The 20,773-nt window shown below is 35.4% G+C and overlaps 3 protein-coding genes across 3 annotated transcripts in view; 2 read left to right on the top strand and 1 right to left on the bottom strand.

The window, feature by feature from the left end:
* The first annotated feature begins 656 nt into the window (after positions 1-656).
* LOC111493610 (miraculin-like) lies at positions 657-1,442 on the top strand. Its single transcript, XM_023143368.1, has one exon. The coding sequence runs from the start codon at positions 782-784 to the stop codon at positions 1,361-1,363; it is 582 nt and encodes a 193-aa protein (XP_022999136.1). The 5' UTR covers positions 657-781; the 3' UTR covers positions 1,364-1,442.
* Positions 1,443-1,626: 184 nt separating this feature from the next.
* On the bottom strand, positions 1,627-17,454 carry LOC111493487 (branched-chain-amino-acid aminotransferase-like protein 1). Its single transcript, XM_023143193.1, has 29 exons — positions 17,268-17,454; positions 17,013-17,082; positions 16,677-16,811; positions 16,506-16,569; positions 16,326-16,404; positions 15,405-15,489; positions 14,861-14,917; positions 14,640-14,765; positions 13,491-13,561; positions 12,960-13,334; positions 11,626-11,719; positions 9,964-10,062; positions 9,279-9,350; positions 8,645-8,737; positions 8,123-8,260; positions 7,699-7,757; positions 7,238-7,340; positions 6,727-6,915; positions 6,538-6,638; positions 6,400-6,454; positions 6,114-6,200; positions 5,710-5,761; positions 4,311-4,396; positions 4,099-4,152; positions 3,723-3,806; positions 3,315-3,386; positions 2,886-2,966; positions 2,498-2,533; positions 1,627-1,916 (listed from the first exon to the last, which is right to left on the bottom strand). Exons 1-29 carry the CDS (start codon positions 17,369-17,371, stop codon positions 1,782-1,784), a joined length of 2,856 nt encoding a protein of 951 aa, XP_022998961.1. The 5' UTR covers positions 17,372-17,454; the 3' UTR covers positions 1,627-1,781.
* A 1,548-nt stretch (positions 17,455-19,002) lies between these two features.
* Positions 19,003-20,773, top strand: part of LOC111493597 (GDSL esterase/lipase At1g54790-like) — a 4,103-nt gene continuing 2,332 nt past the window's right edge. Inside the window, exons 1-2 of the mRNA XM_023143350.1 lie at positions 19,003-19,445; positions 20,306-20,506. Coding sequence (XP_022999118.1) covers positions 19,196-19,445; positions 20,306-20,506 — 451 coding nt within the window. The 5' untranslated portion in view covers positions 19,003-19,195. The remainder of the gene's footprint in view (positions 19,446-20,305; positions 20,507-20,773) is intronic.

The following is a 20,773-nucleotide window of genomic DNA, read 5'->3' as shown; positions in this document are numbered from 1 at the left end:
TTTTTTTTTTTTTTTTTTTTTTTTTTTGGTAGCTTAACCATAAGAACTCCAAAGTTAGACGTGCTTTGTTTGAAATAATTCTATGGTGGGTGACCTCGGACAAGCCATGCTGGAATGACTCGTGTTGGTCTGTAGGAATAGTCTTCACTCATACAAGTGAGGATGTGACCTTGTCGCAAGAGATGGAAGATGATATTGTTCGGATTTCGATTCTTGAACGTGGGTCGTTACAACACGCAACTTTTGAAATGGTATTATGATGATCCTATTTCTAAGATAAGACTAGACCACTGATACATTGAAAAAATTCAAATTTGGTGACTACCTAACTTCATCCATAACTATTTGACTTTCTTTTCTAACTTCCCATCTAAGCCTTCCACAAAAGCTCCCTCAAGAAAAGTCTTATTTCAAGTTCACACTACGAAAATTCAATAAGAAAAATCAAACCGATCAGATTTTGAAAATTTTATGAACGCTTTCGAAAAGTGCCTATGTGTAGATATACACGTCTCAAACTCACCTGATCCGATGATTTCTTGAAAAATTGTAGCATTGTATAAATTCTCGAATTCTTTATCTTATTTATAATCTCGAAAGTTTGATCGTCAAACCTTTCCCACGAAGAAAAGAACAAAAAGCAAAGGATATTGGACTTTTTGACCATGTTCATCTCCATCATATCTATAAATAGTGGAACAACACAAATTCACAATCCCAAGCCATTGTTTCCTTCAACTCCAAATTTTAATTTGTTAAAGTAGTGGAAGGAAAGAAGAAGATGTTGCATAATTCACTTGCCATCTTTAGCTACCTATTAGTCTTCCTGGCCATAACTTCCACAGCTCAACTTCCTCCGGTGCTCGACACTGACGGTCAACCTCTACGACGTGGTGTTGAGTACTACATCAAGCCTGCAATCACCAACGTTGCAGGTAATCTCACCCTAAAAAATCGTAGCAATGCTCCTTGCCCGCTTTACGTCGGTCAAGAACCAGTTGCTTCAACAAATATCGGTCTTCCGGTCACCTTCACTCCCATCGTGGCGGGCGAAGATATAATTGAAGAAAGTATGGGTTTCAATGTTGCGTTTCAAGCGTCGTCAACGTGCATAACATCAACACAATGGAGAGTGGATGAGATGGAGTCTGCAACAGGGAGGAGGTTCGTGGGGGTCGGGAACGATAACGGTCCGACTGGGATCTTTAGGATCGACAGGAACAATGGTGTTTACAATATAGTATGGTGCCCTGAGATGGTAGGGAGGCCAAGGTGTGGAAGTGCTGGGATTTTGGTGGAGGATGGAGTGAGGCTGCTGGCTTTGGATGGCAATGCGTTTCCTTTTGAGTTTGTCAAAGCTTGAGATAAAGGGAAGTACTTGATTTGTTGTAATTATACAACAAGAATATAATAAGTTGAAATAAAAGCTCTTGTAAGGATATACTTGCGTTATTTCTCGTTATTTGACATTTCGACCTTGTCGATAAGCGATATCTTGACCAGTAAAAGCATGCACAAGATGGTCTTTTTTTATGTTGAAGAACAACTAGATATTATTCTTTGAACCATCGTACGGGGCACAAAAGCCTGGCCGTGCTTTCACGTGTCATATTCCTCTGTCCAAACTAAAAAAACGACGTAAGCCTCGAGGCTTCGACACAAAGCCTTCTAGAACATTCATTTATTAGTAGTGAACGTAGAAATTCCGACTCATTGTCACCAAGTGTACAAAGATGATTCAATTATTTGTAGCAAGGAAAGTGCACCTTGTGGAAAGATGTTCACTTTTTAGTGTCTTGATAGGTTGGGATAGGCACTCCTGATTCTTCTGTCAGTTTCTTGTAAGCATTTTGTAACCTTCTTGTCACAGGTCCAACTTGTCCATCGCCAATCACACGCCCGTCGATCTTCACAACCTGAAAAATCAAAGGGAGTTCCCCCGTTAGGTGTTTAGGTGTTAGTTTGGTTTGGTTCAATTCTTCGTCGAATTATCTAACTAAAACCTTTCGACCCTACAAAAACAAACAAATTGATTCGGTTCGGTTCGTTTCAACCTGTTATTCGCATCATTCATAGCATTACTTCAAATGAAAATGATAAAACATAGACAATCAAGGAAGTGTACATGTTTTTCCAAGCTATCCTTAAAACAATAAGTCTATAGATAAAGATAGACAATGTAACGGCCAAGCCTACCGTTAACAGATATTATTCTCTTTGGGTTTTCTCTTCTCGACTTCCCCTAAAGGTTTTAAAATGCATCTACTAGGGAGAGGTTTCCACACCCTTATAAAGAATGCTTCATTCTCCTCCCAAGACATCCATATTCTAGAGTAGGTATTCTTAAAAGGTTTCATGTCAATGTTTCTGCGACACGAGAAATGAAAGGAATTTCGAGGGACGAGTCTTTTGATAGCATTCTTATATTTTTACGAACATATTTCTCAGTTTCCTATCAAGAGGAATAAAAAAAAGTGTAGCCATAAGGTGTACTTACAGGGGTAAGTTCTCCCATTGTTCCAGTAGTCCATACCTGCAGAAAATCGTCTTTAGTTGTATACGAACGAACACTTCCACATGATGAAAGTTCGTTATATTTTTCGTCGTTGCCATTGTTTTAGCTTCAGCTATAGACATTACTATAAGTTTTACAGTTAAAATCTTTTTCAAGCAAACCGTTACGCTTTTGATGCTTTGGATGACGTATGCAATGATGTTAAAACAATGTCATTAATTCAATCTCATTTGATAACCATTTTATTTTAGTTCATTGTGGGATCATGTTATGCAAACCAATGTTATAAGATTTTCATGAGCATTTTCGTTCCAACTCAATGTTATGCAAACCATTCAACTTCGAATTAAATACGTAATAAATCGAAAACCTCGTCTGCAGTATGAAATTCTGATAGGCTGATTCTTCGCTCCTCCAATACCAGCTTCTCCTTCACCACAAGATCCATGACCTGCAGCCATTAGATCAATATTAGTTAAATCAAGGAAAGGAAAATTGTCTATGTAATCAAACAATCATAAGTTAAGGTCCTTATGGGTGGAATTCGTGAATGACAATTCATCCACGTGGCACCAAACGTTGAAGCCACTGCACATTATTGTTCAGCCTAGTAATGTATTGATAGTATACGTAACTTAGTGTGGACGGTAGGGAGTTCGTCGCTAAATGAGACTCTTAGGCTAATGGATGACAACGTTATACATTACATTTGCTAGATATGTAATGAGAGAAGTTTAGGCCTAATTATGACATTTACAATAAATTCCATGTTGTCAACATATAAGGTGAAGTATCATACCGTTGCACGAGTTATTCCAGGTAGACAGTAATCAGCATCAGGTGTCAAAACTTTGCCTTTTTTCACTAAGAACTGCACGAATAAATTCATTAATCTTATATCCTTATCTCAAATCAAGTATAGAATGTAAGCGAATGAATTTATGCATTTACTTTCGACATCGATAAGAAGAATAACGAGGAGAGGAATCAGAAGGGAATGTGCCAGTCATGCAACAAATCCTATGATGCCAAATATAGCCTAATGGCATTTATTTGGTATTATAAATGTGTAAACTATTGTTCCCCGACCCCCTTGCCACTTGGAATATTCTTGAGAACGTAATAGGTGGAGGAAGCGAGAGAAGAGTTGATGCGATGCTTCCAAAGATAATACCACTATACAGAAGTTTCGAAACCCGATACTTACAATGTTTGTCGCATTTGTTTCAGACACAAAACCATCTTTGTCCAGCATGATAGAATCACCAGCATTCGCATTGTTTCCTTCAATCTACACATTTCAATGAACTCAACCAATTGAAAGAGATAATCAAAACAGACTCGACACGACCATTTGATATAGTTCGAGTCAACCACATATGATCGATTCAATCAAATACAAATCAAGCAGTCACTTCATGTGCTAACATGGAATCCCATATCTTATGTAAACGGTATTGAATGCTAGCCAGCCAGATATATCCAAGAGATGATAATAAGAACATGAAAACTTTTAATGTGTTCAAAATTACATGCCTTGAACAAATTTGTACAAAAAGTTCACACTGTTGGAAATTCGATACCTTGGCAAGAATGTTGTTGAGAAGATTATTGTGATGAATCTTTGAATCCAAATTCTGGAGCCACGATAAATCAATAAGTACCGATTCTAACGGACTGAATGAGGGTTAGTAATAGTCGAGTTGAATAATCAACATTTATTTTAATTAAACTTATGAGTACAAAACAAATTATAGAGAATTAGAGACATATAAGATTAAGGGAATTGTCTTACATTAGGTGCATTACGACGTGTTGTGGCAGTCACTAGAGTTATTCCACTCGTGTTGTCGTAGACAGGAGGTTTCCATTCAGCAAGCACTAAATATAGTTACAAGCAAAAAAATAAACAAATAAGTAAAGCTAAAACACACCCACATGTACAAATAAACGTATATAATACAAGAACCATTTATTTATTGTAGGATGCGAGCCAAAGAATTTTAAAATGATTTTTTTTTGTTAAAAAAACGGTTCTGTTCAACTATAAATACAAGCACAAGAGCTTCATGGGCATTCCAGAAATGAACTCCGTGATGATTTTTGGCACGAGCTTCATGACTTAGCTGGCTTAGGAGGAGACCAATGGATTATTGGAGGGGATTTGAATATGACTAACTGGTCTTGGGAGAAGTCTCATGACCTGTGAGATCCCACATTGGTTGGGGAGGAGAACGAAACACCCTTTATAAGGGTGTGGAAACCTCCCCCTAGCAGACACGTTTTAGAGCCTTGAGGGGAAGCCCAAAGAGGACAATATTTGCTAGCAGTGTGCTTGGGCCGTTACAAATGGTACCAGAGCCAGACACCGGGCGATGTGCCAGCGAGGAGGCTGTTCCCCGAAGGGGGTAGACACAAGGCGGTGTGCCAATAAGGACGCTGGGCCCCGAAGGGAGGTGGATTGTGAGATCCCACATTGGTTGGGGAGGAGAACGTAACACCCTTCATAAAGGTGTGGAAACCTCCCCCTAGTAAACACGTTTTAAAGCCCGGAGGGAAAGCCCAAAGAGGACAATATCTGCTAGTAGTGTGCTTGGGCCGTTACATGACCACTCCACCACCAGAAGCATGTACACCTTCAATTAATGGATTCCTGACTAACAACTTTTAGATGTCCATTTAGCAGAATGGTTCTTATACCTGGTCTAGTTTTGGGGATGAACAATATATTTCGTGATTGGACAGATTCTTATTAACAAATGACTAACTCAATAAATTTGAAGAAGCCAAACAAAGAGCTTTCTAGAATAACATCTGTGCCCGTTCATCAAATTTGAGCGTTCCATTTTCGAGTCATTTTCCATAGGTGTACCAATGACACTATTTTTCCTTTTTGAAAGGAGGGTCAAGTCATCGTTAAGAAAAGTTGTTTTCTTGTTTTAGTTTCTTACTAAATTTACTAAAGATTGTACTAAGAGTAAGTGCTTCGGGGATAGAGAGATTTTGGATTCTTCTTTTGGATTCTATTTTAACTGTTGACTTCTTATGAATCCAAGCTTAATCATGTTCTTTTAAAATACGAAAACAGCTAAGGCCAACATAAAGTTTTATGCATAATTATTCCATCTAATATAACCTGAAAGAACATAAAAGAAATCTTAACAGCAAGCTACTAAAGCAAGAATTTGCACTACCAATTAAGGTACATCCGTAGAGATTGAATTCGGGACTCATTCCAGAAGTGACCTAAAGAGGATAAAAACAAGTAAATAAAGATAAACTTTTCAAAATTCAACCAAAAGTAAAAGAAGAATAGCACAACTCCTAACTCTTTAATCTGACTTGTAAGTAAATATTAAACAAATGTACTGTGGATGTTAGAATCCCTAGTGGAACAATCATTCAGTTCATGAAGATCCTTATGAAATTCATTGATAAGCCACATTAGTTTAAACATTAAAAGAAAGATTATTTCAATCGTTATTTTGAAAATAAATAGCCAACTGGGAATAAAATATAAAAACAGCTTTCTACAGAAATAATTCACAGAAAAGGTTAGCAAAGTAAGTGAGCCAGAGGTACTTTAAAATTACACAACCTTTTTCCCACGTGTTAAAGATAATCGGATGTGTGCATTATCGAACATTCCATTCCGAATGAGTGTTCCAAAAATGGCACCCTTTACCTACATTTGCATAAAAAAATTTACAAGGATAAACAATGCATCCTCTTTTAAGACTTAAGGAAAGAGTGTAAGAGCACCTTCCTCCCTGCATTAGATAACCCAAGAGCCAAAACCATAGAGGTTGCAAGAAGACAACATACTATACATATTGATGTTCAGTTTAATGGATAGAAACAAAGTTGACTCTTTTGATGCGTACCTCGTCTCTAGTAGGAACATTCTGGAAAGCCAAAGCTTTTGACGAATCAAATAACCTACAGGAGAATTTTTTTTTTTCTTCAAATGTCATGGTGCAGGTAATATTAGCCATCTAGCTTGAGCTCCTTTTTCCACTAACCTATCCAAATGTTCATCAAGCTTAAATATTTTTCCTCGATAAACTCTAAGTCCCTCCCAGACTGAGTCTCCGCCTTGGACAACAGAGTCGAACACAGAAACCTTACAACAATTGGAAGTCAAGAATGAGAATATTAGAAAATGCAGAATTTAAAGAAAGTAGTATTTTAACTGCATGTATTTATAGTACCTTCGCGCTGTCACGAGGTAAGATCTCATCCCCCACCCATGCAAGCAGCTTCTCATTCGCAGGAACTGGAAGATCAGGAGTAGGCAAGGGAGACATGAGGAGAAGTGATTTCTGCTTTACATGGCGCCTAAGAAAGTTGTAGAGCGGTGCGGTTTGCTCAAGTAAATCATATAGAGTAAATGGGAATGGCTGATGCAGATAGAAAATTCAAGACACAACCTCATTAGTTTGATGAACAGAAAAGACCGTTTGGGTATTCATCAAGAGAGTACATGTCGGCAAGGAGATAAGTGTTTGGTACTAAATACAAATCAAAGAAGTAAAGAATCACTACACAAATAGTATCACCCTATCATGTTATGTTGTAAAAATAGTGAACTCATTTTACTATTAGCAACATATCATTAATTTTAATGGTTAAGAGTTAAGTATCAAGAACAAAAATACGAAAAGAGATATGAAAGTTTCAACCAAAATGCAACTCCTAGAAAGGTGTAGAGAAAAGACATACCAAAGGATATTTCCTTGCTGACTCGAAACCTGTACTTTTATGTACAGTTTTATACCACCATGGAGCCCATACACCATCTATTGCTTTGGGACAAGCTTCCCATCTGAAAATGATTGTTGGTTATTATGATAAGCTTATCGATATCTGCAATAAACAGGTTGAGAAAACTTTGACTAACTATTTTGAATATCAAAAGCCAACTATAGCCAAGAGATGGAGAGAGAGACAGATGCATTATATGTTGGCTCTTGTAATTAAACAGATTATATATCTACAGTCCAAGCCAATAGTGGAACTGCCTCCAGAAGACAACTTTTAGGATGTACAATAGGCTCCGACACAATTACTAGTTTCACAACTTCAAAGAAAATTACAATTTCAATTTTCATCGAGTTTTGATCGCAAATAAAAAGGTAATATATGAAATTATTTAACATTTTAAAGGAAGAAGAGCTCCATACTTCAGCATTTTTTGTTCAAAAGGAATATCGAGGTCTTCACAAAGACCACGTAAAGTTGCCTGTGGACCAATAAAACAAAGAAGATAAAATGTTACCAACCAATATGATGAATCGCGTTAATCTAAATTAAAAAGACTAAACAACTGAGAGTAAATGATTATGCAATATAGAGGTCTAAAATTATTAAGTCCTCTGACATTGTCATTTCCAGAGAACATTCATTAAACATGTAGAGTCTTAATGATTGAAGTGAAGTCTCCACAAGGATTAAGAACCAAAATGAATGTGTTATATCATTCACGATATCAATTTGAATTTGAATAAAGTGGCTGATGCATAAACTAAAACATGAAAATTTATGCATTATATCATAATCATGTCTCTAGTGCAAGAAAAGATGCGGTAAATCAGAATGAAGTAGAACCTCAGGATCCTTTTGAAGCTCAGCTGCGTCGATGATAGGAGGGGGTCTTCCCAACTCTTTGAGCTCGTTATAAACAGATACCAATTCTGAGAAGCCCAATTCAGAAAAGGTTGCAGGTATGACCTTATCATAGGATGGCTGAGACAAGTTCATTGATTGTCAAGGGTAAATAAAGAATGAGCTGGCCATCGACGAAACTTGTACTGTTCATGGAACAAACAACTCAAGAATACAACACATATGCATGGTTCTTAGACTCCACAACTACAAACAAAAAATGAACTTAAAAGCTATGAACATATTCCTTTGTCATAAGAAGTACACCCTTGATTAGTAACAAGGAAGAAATAGGAAATTTTCCAAAATTTGTATTCAAGTGATTTATTTTTCAAAGATTAGCTTAATTCATATGAGAGGTAACAATATTAGGAGGTTAATACCACTACATGACTATTCAATCTTTCGTAACCTTGTCGAATGACAACATAAAGGTAAAGAGAAATAAATTCCCAAGTATCTTACCAAGATATCAAGTGGATTTCTTATCAATATGAAGTGCCTTCCTTTCTTCATCAAATCACTTGCCAAACCAGGTACTTTTTGTTTTGCTATGTGCTGTTTGGATATCAAATGGAAAAAATAATCATAAAACTAGAGAATGATGTGCAATAGGTTAACAAGCATCAGTTTCCTTTACATTTTCCTTTTTTTTTTTCTTTTGATTATCCTCGTGCACGTGAAGATGAACTATACACAATGATCAAAGCTGATGCATTCTAGTTGAATACTAATTTCTTTACTCCTCATATAAGCATTGATGAACGGTCCATCAGCTTTGAAGTGAAGATCTCGATATCAAATAGAGAAAGAGCAGGAAAATGCAGCGTCTTTAAAGTTCAAAATATGCATTGTCCATTTACGCTCTCTCATCCATACATCATGCATGGATTATACATTTTAATATTTTATAATATATTCTAAGAATCTATGATAAGCAATTCGTCATCCTGGCAACGGTCCTTTCAAAAGTTTTCAGTATCTTATTAATTGAAAAGCATACAGTCAATCCATCCAGAGGACGTACATGTACATCAAGGAACACAATTCAATAGGGAATACAATTAGATATATGAAAAGTGAAGAAAATTTGCATTACCTTGCAAAATCGGTACTTCTTTTCTCCTGGTGCAAAAATGATGTCCTTTATGACCTTATTTCCATCAGGTTCCTATAGCAAGCATGTAAAAAAAAAGGCAATGAGAGCATCCGGGAACTTTTCTGTTATTATTCCAAATGATAATAATGTAATAACCACCCATACATGGTCAATTTTCCTTTATACTTTTCAAGGATGGTGCAAGGGTACCCTAGGGAGAAGATCAGTTGATATTGGCTACTTGAAACAATATGTGTGCATCCAATGCCATCTCTCCAACATAAAACTTGTGCTTTCTTCTTTCTTTCTTTTTTTTTTTTTTATCATTTTTTTCTTCTTTAGTTTCTGTCGACCTCCCCATTAATTGTGCAATACAACGACCTATCCTACGACATTCGACATCTAAAAGAAGTAGAATATTTAACAGAAAAGTACTAAGGTAGTCCTCATAATTTGAACCAACAGCCTTAAAAGGCATCTAGATATAAAGCTTCATACTTCTCCTGCCAAACCATGGTGGTTAAAATTGGCACTTTCTCGCTCCAAAATGACGAACAAAGTTTTAGTGTTGGTCATGGAAAGTTGTTCCTGGATACAAACATACCACTCCCTACATTCGGAGTTTCAAACAAATGGCACAGACTCAAAGTTCAAACAATTGAAGATGCTATGCTGAAAAACAAACCATTTTGGATAGTAGCTCCTCACGGTATGGCCTATCATAACCTGTCAACCGAAGGAAATTCGCATAGAGTGGTTCGTCTAGCACTTCCATGTCATCTCTCTGAGGACAAAAACAGAGCAAATAGAATTGAGGATGAGCAAGAAACAAGTTCTCATTGAAAATTATGCACCCAAAAAAAAAACATTCCATGTTATATAGTGGTTGCGTCTGATCTTCCCCGTACTTAACAGCACAAAGAGTATCAAATGGCATTACGTCCTCAAAGTACATTAGCTCCCAAATACATTTCAAATCAGCAACTCATAATGAATGACAATTGTAGCCATAAAATCTACTTTCAATTAGTTCAAGTGATTTATCCAGATATATAGCTCTGCTGCCAAAGATTGAAGAAGAAGATAGTTATAACATATTACTTTAACAATGCAGACAGCATTAAAAGAGCAAAAAGAAACAACAGAGCCCAAAAAAGTTTGTCCTCCAAATCTTATACCGGATGTTAAAAGCAATATTGATCTAAAAAAACAAGTTGAACCATGACTTTCGACTCGATGAATTTCCAAAATAATGCAAAACCAGTCCCAAGCAGAAGCAACTATGTACACAAAAGCAGAGAAAAACCATTAAAATATCACCTATATAAACAAGTGACCGCCATGGGAGCAGAGAAAAACTATAGTTATTGAAACCCATTATACAAATACCATTACTAATGCAACCAAAAGATTACAAAAGCCAACACATAAAAACCAAAATACTCTAGTTGTTTTCATCCCATTTCCTTTCCATCTAATCAGCAACAAAACAGAGTAAGCAAGCAATGGAGTGTTAGTTAGAGAGTGAGAATCCCACCTTGGTTAGGGAGGAGAATGAAACACCCTTTATAAGGGTGTGGAAACCTTTCCCTATCTGCTAGCGGTGGGCAGGACCGTTATAGAGAGTGACTAAGTGACTCAAAACGTAAATCATTTAACACAGAAGGACCATAATGGGAGAAGAGAAAAGCGGTAATTCTAGAAATCCATTCGAGAAAAATCATTATCATCCATGCAACCAAAACCAATAAAATGCCACCAACACAAATTTTACAACTCTAAACTCTACCGCTCTTATCTTCCCCTCTTGCGTCCAATAGGATTTGAACCTATACCACGTCAGATAGAGAACAAAAGAGAAAATCAAGACGAAAATCAGTGAGTCACAGACAATTGACAACAATGGGTGAAGAGAAAAGCTAGAATTCATGAAACCCATTAAAGAAAGAACATTACTCATACAACCAAAGCAATGCAACAGCCACCAACGCATAAAATTTCACTACACTACACTCTCCAGCTGTTTTCTTGCCCTTTTCCTCCCTATTTTCTCAGCAACCAAACAGAGTAAGCAAGAAATGGAATGTCAGATAGAGAAATACAGAGAAAATCAAGAAGTAAATCAGTGAGTCACAAACAATTGACAACAATAGGTGAAGAGAAAAGCTAGAATTCATGAAACCCATTAAAGAAAAAACATCACTCATGCAACCAAAGCAATGCAACAGCCACCAACACTACACTCTCCAGCCCTTTTCTTACTCTTTTCCTCCCTATTTTCTCAGCAACCAAACAGAGTAATCAGGAATGCCTAGCTAGAGATGCGCCAAGAAAACTCAAATAGTACCTGGGCAAAAGAGTACATCAGGCTAGTGCTGAGCGACCTCGGAGTAGACCATAAGTGAATCACCTCCACCTCCCCCATCGCAAGCCACAGAGCTCAAGAATCAAAATGCGCTGAAACTAAGCTAACAGACCCTCACGCGGATGAAATGCAAGATCACAAAACCAGGAGAAAAGTTCGATTTCTTGAAAAAGAGAGATTAAATGCGTACACGAAATGGGTATTTTACCTGTTTGATTTTCTCTTAAAAGTACAAGAATCCAAGCGATTTCTGCAGTGTCTTATTCTGAATTGATCAGTTGTGCTCCACTCAATTGATCCTCGACATTTCAAAGAATCAGTTGGTAAGATAAAGAGAAACCCATCAAAGCTGAAAAGACAAGCAAATCTACACGAACACCACGTAAGGCAATGCAAGAACAGCAATGAAATCACTGGCAAATCATTTCTCTAAAGTATGCACCTCACTTTATTCTCAAGAAATCCCGTTATTTGCTTTTTTTGTTTTTTCCTTCCACGCGAGCATCGTGGATGAGGGTCTAATTAATATATTAAAAGTCTACTCTTATTAATGGGCTTTTGGCCCAAACTTTACCCCAACTTCACCTCCGACTCCGTCAAAGTTTGGTCTAATCTTTAAATTTTACTGATTAGATTACCTTTATAATAGTGACTTTGTCCAATCAACTTATAATTAAAGTCAATTTAATTATATTTTATATATTTTAAAATTAAACTTTTAAATAAATTTATAATTTATATATCATTGCTTTTAAGTTAGTAAAAAATTTGAAAAATGTTTAAAAAGTAATAAAATGGTTTTTTTTAATATATAAATAAAATTTTATAATATAAAAAAAATATCAAAAAATAAATAGATAACATAAATTCTATAAATTTAATTAAATAATTAATACTCATGAGCTAACCAAGTCTAGCCCAAGTTCGATCCAACCCCGATCTAGGCTCAAAATTATTTAAAATAGTCTTGACTATCAAATGTCAAGTCACCCGTTCTAGGCTCAAACATATTTTAACCCACTCGGCTTGGGTTTGCGGGTTTTTTTTTCTTTTTCAATTAAGGCATTCTTTCATCTTTATTTTGCCAACTTACCCTTTATAAATTAAAGTTTTTTCGAGACAAAGTAAAAAATTTACGATTAGCCTTTAGAATTATATGTAAACAATAAAGCAGAATATTGAACACTTACAACTATCAGTAAACTTTAATCATGGAACTAAATCAATCTGCAAAGTTCAAACTATAATTCCCACTATTGCTTCTTTTACAATAATCATTTAGAGCAAAGTTTAATGCATTTAACAAAGAAAGCTACTTGAATTTCAGAGTAAACAATCTAATACTTGATCTATTGTAAGAGTGCATGTAAGGTAGCAAGTTCATGGGTTTTAGTTCATCAGTTACATCACATATACTCAGATTAGACTGTTCTACTATACCCATAAAATGATTAAACGTGTCGATATTGCGAATTACGGAAGCAATATATGCCACCGGGCGTTCGCTTCTACAAGCTTTGTGTCCATGGCTTCCATCATCTACATCGTTTCTGTGATTTGCATCATCGACATGTTCAGTCCCCGGAAAAGAGTGTGTGGAACTATGAATTTGCTTTGGGCGCAGAAGAATGGAAAGGACATGAACAAGGTGCGGGAGACAAATGGGATCGTATATTACATCTGCGCCTAACCTACATGACAAGGATCGGAGAACATTTCATTTCTAAGCAGAAGAGTCATTGTCGATGTACGTTGTAATGTTAAAGGAGAGTTACTTAACCGATGACCAAATATACGACATTTTGTACAAAAAGAAAGGTACATCAAATCGTAAAGTAGAAACTCACACAATATCTGGTGCAAAAGCTTGGAGTTCACTTTCTGATGCTGATTCCCACGGCAGATGAATGCATTCCACCTGAGATTCATATTGTTCTCATTATAAACTGATACATGAAAGTCTCACACACTCTAACAGATTTTATAATAAGTTTGTAACGGACCATATCCACAGATAGTAGATATTGTCTGATTTAGCCCGTTACGTATCACCGTCAGTCTTGCGGTTTTAAAATGCATCTATTAGGGAGAAGTTTTCACACCCTTATAAGGAATGTTTTGTTCTCCTCTTTAACCAATGTGGGATCTCACAATCCACTCCCTTGGGAGCCCAACGTCCTCACTGGCACACCGCCCGGTGTCTGGCTCTAATGCCATTTATAATAGCTCATGCCCACCGCTAGTAGATATTGTCTGTTTTGGCCCATTACGTATCGTCGTTAGTCTCACAGTTTTAAAATGCGTCTGTTAGGAAGAGATTTCCACACCCTTATAAGGGATGTTTCGTTCCCCTTTACAACCAATGTAGGATCTCACAATTCACTCCCCCCTTGGGAGCCCACCATCCTCACTGGTACACCACTCGGTGTCTGGCTCTGATACCATTTGTAACAACTCATGTCCACCGCTAGTAGATATTGTCCGCTTTGCCCCGTTACGTATCACCGTCAACCTCACGGTTTTAAAATGCATCTATCAAGGAGAGGTTTCCACACCCTTATAAGGAATGTTTTGATCCCCTCTCCAACCGATGTGTAATCTCACAATCCACCCCTTGGGAGCCCAACATCCTCGTTGGCACATCGCCCGGTGTCTGGCTCTGATACCATTTGAAACAGTTCATACCCACCGTTAGTAGACATTGTCTGTTTTGGCCCGTTACGTATCACAATCAGCCTCACGATTTTAAAACGACTCTATTAGGAAGAGGTCCCCACACCCTTACAAGAAATGTTTCGTTCCCCTCTCCAACCGACATGGGATCTCAATCAAAGGAAGGGAGGAAAAAGCTTAAGAATGGTCTTAAAAGAAGGAAGACGTACAGAAGCGCAATGACTTTCAAACATTTTGCTTCCATTTCAATAGTAAGCATGCAGAGATTAAGGTCTACAGATAGCTAAAAACATGTATAATATTCCTAATAATTGTGCCCTTACAGTTTGAAGATCCTCTTTAGTTCTTTCTGGTGTAGCAGTTGCAGAGCTGAGGCTGCACAACCCATTCAACCTTAAATTAACCTTCATATTTGCTAATGTTGATAGGTCACCATCACTCAACACTATCTGTTTAAAACACAGGGTTGTCAACTTTGTGGTAAAGTTGAAAAGTCCCCATTGATGGGAACAATGCAAGCTTTCAAGGTTTTCCAGCAACTTACCGATGACGTTTTGACACGAGCAAGGCAGATTCCAACCAAACCCACACCCGAACCAACCTGTTTTCATGTAAAACATAGCTAGAAAATTATGGAAATCTTCCAAGGCGTTCGGATCAAAGGTTATGTTTGTGTAACCTAAGTTAAAAAGTCATTAGGTTACATATTCCAAATTATGAAACTAATATTTTATACTCATTAGCTTTAACAATTCATAAACTCTCCTAATCCCAAATTTCATAAGCTCAAACTTACTAAAACTGTGAGCCAAACATCACCTGAGCTTACACAGAATAGCCAGTGTAAACGCGCAGGCTTAGATAATACTCGTCTCTTATTTCTTTTTATTAACAAAAAAAATTAAGTAGATAAAGATGAAAAGGCTTAGATCATCAAAAGGGTATGTTTCTCCTAACAACGTATGATCGGAATAATAAGCAAAATATTTGAGTATAATGACCGACCATCGAGGTATACAATGATTCAGATAGCAAATGTAAGGAGTTTTTGGACTAGATTTAAGGCAGAACTAAATGTACAAATTTACCTCAAAGCATTTTCTTGTTGAGAAAATGTTTGGAAACGAGAGTATCAGTTCCGAAAGGTATAGACTCGAAGGCCAAAGTGAACACCTGTATCATACAAAGACCTACAGACTTGAAACAACTTTGCAAGATTATTTTAACTTAAATACTTACTCTCTTTCTTTTTCTTATTTTTTAAAATAAGAACCACTTTCATTAAGAAGAATGAAAGAACAAAAGCCTCATCAGCAATAAAAGAAAGGGGAAGACCCCGGAATAATAAAGGGTGGAATCTCAATTTTAGGGACTAAAATTAGATTCCACCGACACATTTTGAAAGTTTAGAGACTAAAATAAAATCACCTGAAAGGTTAAGGACTAAAAATGTAGCAGCCCAAGCCCACCGCTAGCAAATATTATATCCTTTTTGGGTTTTCCCTTTCGGGATTCTTATCAAGGTTTTTAAAACACGTTTGCTAGGGAGAGGTTTCCACACCCTTATAAATAATGTTTTGTTATCCTCCCCAACCAACGTGGGATCTCACAAAAAATAAGACTTTAACCAACAATGTACTTTATTTATATAGAGAAAGAACCACTTTCATTAAGAAGAATGAAAGAACAAAATTCCCATCAGCAATAAAAAGAAAATTGGGCAATACCCGAGAACAATAAAGATGGAAATCTGGATACCAGCCACAACAGAGAAGGAATGCATAAAATCCATTATGTTTAGCAGTTAACTTCAAGCGAATGCACATCAATCCAGATGGTAAAACAATGTTCCAAGTATATCGATATATGAACACAACGCTCGAAGAGAAAAACGTAAATCAGATGAACAATAACCAGAAACTCTAAAGATCAAAATCTTCCACAAATTATTATGCTAACACATGATGAACATAAGATAACTTAAACAAAGTTGAGAGTGTGAAGCATTCCCTGTATCACCTGCAAGCATATTGAGAGAGCATTGTAGTGGCACCACAAATTTCCTTAACTTTTGACAACTTGAAGAACCTAAAAGAACCAATTAATTCAATATTTGTAAGCAAGGAAGCAAAACCAAATTATCGACTACTTCAGTCACGAGATAGTACAAAAATGAAGAAAATACTTGCCAGGTGGAAAAAGAAAAGAAACAAATTTGGAGATTGTTGCACTTTCTTTGCCCAGATTCTCATCCTATCAAAAAAGAACTCTTATCATTCAAGAACAGCAAGGAAAATAGCCAAGGGATTCTCATGTGCAAATGAATCAATGAAATAGTTTTTCCTTCTTCAGCAGCTTACCTTCCATGAAACCATGTAATGAGCATACAATTCATAGAACTCATCTAACACTTCAACTTGACTTGATTCAACTTCAGATATCAGCTTCTTCAGAAAATTCTTCAGATATGGTACATGAAAATGGTTGATTTCTTGCTGACAAAAAGTAGGAAACAGAGAAATAAGTAAACTCAAATACCAATCCAGTTCAACAAATGCCAATAACATCTACATTCTGTGTACTCTCCAGGGAACCAACAAAATTTAATTCCTACATGAACTAATAAGCAAGCAGAGAAATTATATTGAATTCAATTAAAAAAATGAAATGGAGATCAAATGGTTTAGAATCTCTACAGCTTTGCTAATGCAATGATCCCAAATGAACCTCTGCACTGTCTCGGTCACTGATCCGCGACCCAATTCCCTAAAAGAGACAAAAAAAACATTATCCACCTCCATTATGAGAAACGCAAATAAACGAATCGAGAAGAAATGTGTAATCCATTCGGGAAATGATATAAAACTCCAATAAAGTGGGCACAGAGATAGAAAGCGCGTTAGTATGAGAGCATTTCAGCTGAAGTTAAAGTGGGGGTATTAGAATGGTACCTGGCCATGCAAAGTAAAGAATCAGCTGGCTCCATGGCAAGGAAAGCAGAGATGAGATGGAGGCTAGGAGGAACAGAGACGTCGATGCCGAGCTCCTCCGCCATGGTTGGTGGTCGGATTGTACAGACAGTGCGAGCCGCAGCGATCAAATCGCAATGGCAACTGGAAAGTGGCGAGAATAGAGAAATGGGCCAAATCCAAACCGCGAGAATATAGTATTGGGCCAAATCCAAGCAAATTCAGGTACGGAAAAGTTTTTTTTTATTAGTTGAACCGGGTTGAACGGAACGGAGCGGGTCGACCCGGTAATTTTTATAATATAATATTCTACCGACCTAATTTTTTAAAATTTAAATTTTAATATTAAAAGATATTTTTCAACCCTTAAAAAAAATCTTCGTTTAAATATTATCATCGTATGTATCATAAAGTACGTGACAATATGAAATTTTGATATATATATATATATATATGCAAACACGTTCATAGGGGGTGGGGTGGGGGACGAGGAATATATTCCCTTTCCCCGACCTCATTTATCTAACAAATTCCATGCAAGATCTCGACCACGTGTGTTAGATTATTTATAATCAATTCAATCAATTTAATTATCAATCCAAACCGTTTTTATTTATTTATTCAATTTTTTATTTAGGTTAGTTTTGAGTGGTTCCCGCATAATTTATTCATTTTTTAATATTAAATTTAAAATATATTTATTTTTAAAACAAATTAGAATAATTCTAGACCTAAAGTAACTCAAACTAAATAAATTGATAACCCAATCCAAACCGTATGGACTGAGTTGGGTTAATCAAATTCCTGTATCACCCAATTTTTTTTATGCTTCTAATTTATTATATTCACCAATCACGTGTTAAATTAAAAATTTATTTTTTTTAGAATAAATATCATAATATTATCTCTAATATAAACTTTATCCAAAACACATTAATATAGTATCCAGCTTAAATTTACACTAATTAGAAAAATAATTTATTTTCATCTTGTAATATTTTTCATCTTAAGATTTTTTTTTTTTTTTTTTTCTCTTCCTTTTTAAGACCTTAAAATTGAAGCAAAACAATTTTCCCATTTATAAAAATGAAAGAAAAAGAAATTGCCCCTTGTAAGGGAATTTTGAACAACCATTTTGCTTGCAAAATGTCCCTTTTTTTTCTCAAAATTTTTTAATGGACCCCTTGAAAATAAATTTTTATTTTTATTTTAATTTAATACCAATAATTTCCAAATAAAATTATTTTTAAAGTACCTATAATTTGTAGTTTAATTTGAATAATTTCAAATATACCTTAGTTAAAAAAAAAAATTAAAATACTCATAAAATTTTTAAATATTATACTCTAATTTTTTTTAAAAAAAATAAAAAATTTAGTGTATGCCCAACGGATAATTTCACTTTAAAAATATCTAATAAATGTATAAAAATTTTAAATTATATAATAAATTTTTAAAATTTTAATTTGTATTTTAGCATACTTCAATTTTTTTAAAATTAATTCGATTATTAAACATAAAATCAAAATTTTTATAAATTATTTAAAAATATTGAATAAATCAAATATCTATTAGATATAAAATTTATAATTTAACCCATTTAAAAAAATTACTTTTCCACGCCATAATGAATTATAGAAGGTAAAGGGACTAAATTGCAAATAAGAAGAAATTTTCAATTTTTTTTTTATTTTTTTGCTCTGCGTTAAAACCGCCATTTTCGATTCAACTTCTCTGCAAATTTTTGGCGATGGATGAAAGTTAAATTTAGCGGAAGAGAAAGCTTTACTTCAATCATTCATATTGCCTTCTCTTGAATTAAACCCTAAGCCTCTTTCTCCGCCAATAAAATCCCGCCGGATTACTGAAATTTTCATCATCGGAACTCTGCTTCTGAATCTGGATCAGCCATGGCGATTTCTTTCACCAAATTCTTCGCCATTCCGCTGATGCTCACAATGTGTTCGACGATTTTCCGCTCTGGAAGTTCCAGTGTTTTTCATTATCCGGCGGTGTTCAATTTCGGCGACTCGAACTCCGATACCGGCGATCTTCTCGCCGGCAAGGGATTCAGCCTCCCCCTGCCTTACGGAGAAACTTACTTCCAGAGCCCCTCGTCTGGAAGGTTCTGCAATGGCCGTCTCATCATTGATTTTCTCAGTAAACTTCTCGACTGTTCATCAATTTTACTATTCCAGTTTCTTTTTCAATCCGTTTTTTCTTCAATGCTTTGAACTTTATCTGTTTTTACTTTTAATTTATTTTTGTAAAAAAAAAAAAAAAAAAAAAAAAAAATCATTTTCGTCATTTTTTAAATAATAATTTATTATCTAAATATTCCCAAATCATTTTCGCCTTAACATTTTAAAATTTTTAATTTTATATTAATAAAAAAATTTATTAAATTAATATAAAAGGTGAGAATTTGATTATACGACTTTCATACCAATAAATATGCTCGTAAATTATTTACCGAACACATTTTTACCTCACCGAACACATTTTAAACCTTTTAGACTAGAAATAAATTTCTAAATACATATATTAAAAAATACCTTAATTTTTTTATTACCGGAAGTGAAAATATGAAAACTTTAAACATTCTACTTCCAAAATAAGAGTATGTATCAATGATTTACTTTAACAACCAAACAGACGCTAATAAATATTAAATATTTAAAATATATCACGGCATTAAAACAATTAGAATATTTACACATATTCTAGAGCGTGAAACAAGTGATTATGAGTACTTAGTTACTTCGATGTGAGATCCCATATCGGTTGGGGAGAAAAATGAATCATCTTTTATAAGGGTGGAGAAGACTCTCCCTAAGAGATATATTTTAAAACTTTGAGGGGAAGCTCGAGAGTGAAAGCTCAAAAGGACAATATTTGCTAGCAATGAGATTGAGTCGTTACATTTGAACGACCGTAATTGTGTTAGGCTTAATTACGAAAATACCCTTAAAATTTTGATTATTTACATTTTTTTAACGGATTTTCTACTTGGGTGTCAGTGGAAGCAATGGGGAAGCCACATTTGAGGGCGTATTTGGAGTCGGTGGGGAGGCCAAGTTTCAGAAAAGGGTGCAATTACGCGGCTGGTGGTTCCACTGTTCTTCCTGCAACTGCTGCATCTGTTAGCCCCTTTGCCTTTGGGGTTCAGCTCAACCAGTTCCTCCATTTCAAAGATAGGGTTCTTCTGCTTCGTGCAAAAGGTATAAAATTTCGATATCATTTTCATTTTGAAAAATATGAAACGTTGATTTTACGAAGAAAACGACGATTTTCATGATTCATGATACCTTATTATTGTGTCTAAAATGTCAAATAGGTCGAACACTCCTTAATGTCTCGTTTGACAATTATTTGACTTTTAAAACTAAACTTATAAACACTACTTTTACTCAATAAAGCATGATTTAATTTTTTTTTTTTTGAATTTTGATTAAAAAAGAATTTACAAAAAAAAAAAAAAAAAAAAA

The sequence above is a fragment of the Cucurbita maxima genome, unplaced genomic scaffold (genome assembly GCF_002738345.1).
Source record: "Cucurbita maxima cultivar Rimu unplaced genomic scaffold, Cmax_1.0 Cma_Scf00019, whole genome shotgun sequence".
Classification (NCBI taxonomy): domain Eukaryota; kingdom Viridiplantae; phylum Streptophyta; class Magnoliopsida; order Cucurbitales; family Cucurbitaceae; genus Cucurbita; species Cucurbita maxima.
This window is presented reverse-complemented; position numbering and strand designations above follow the sequence as displayed.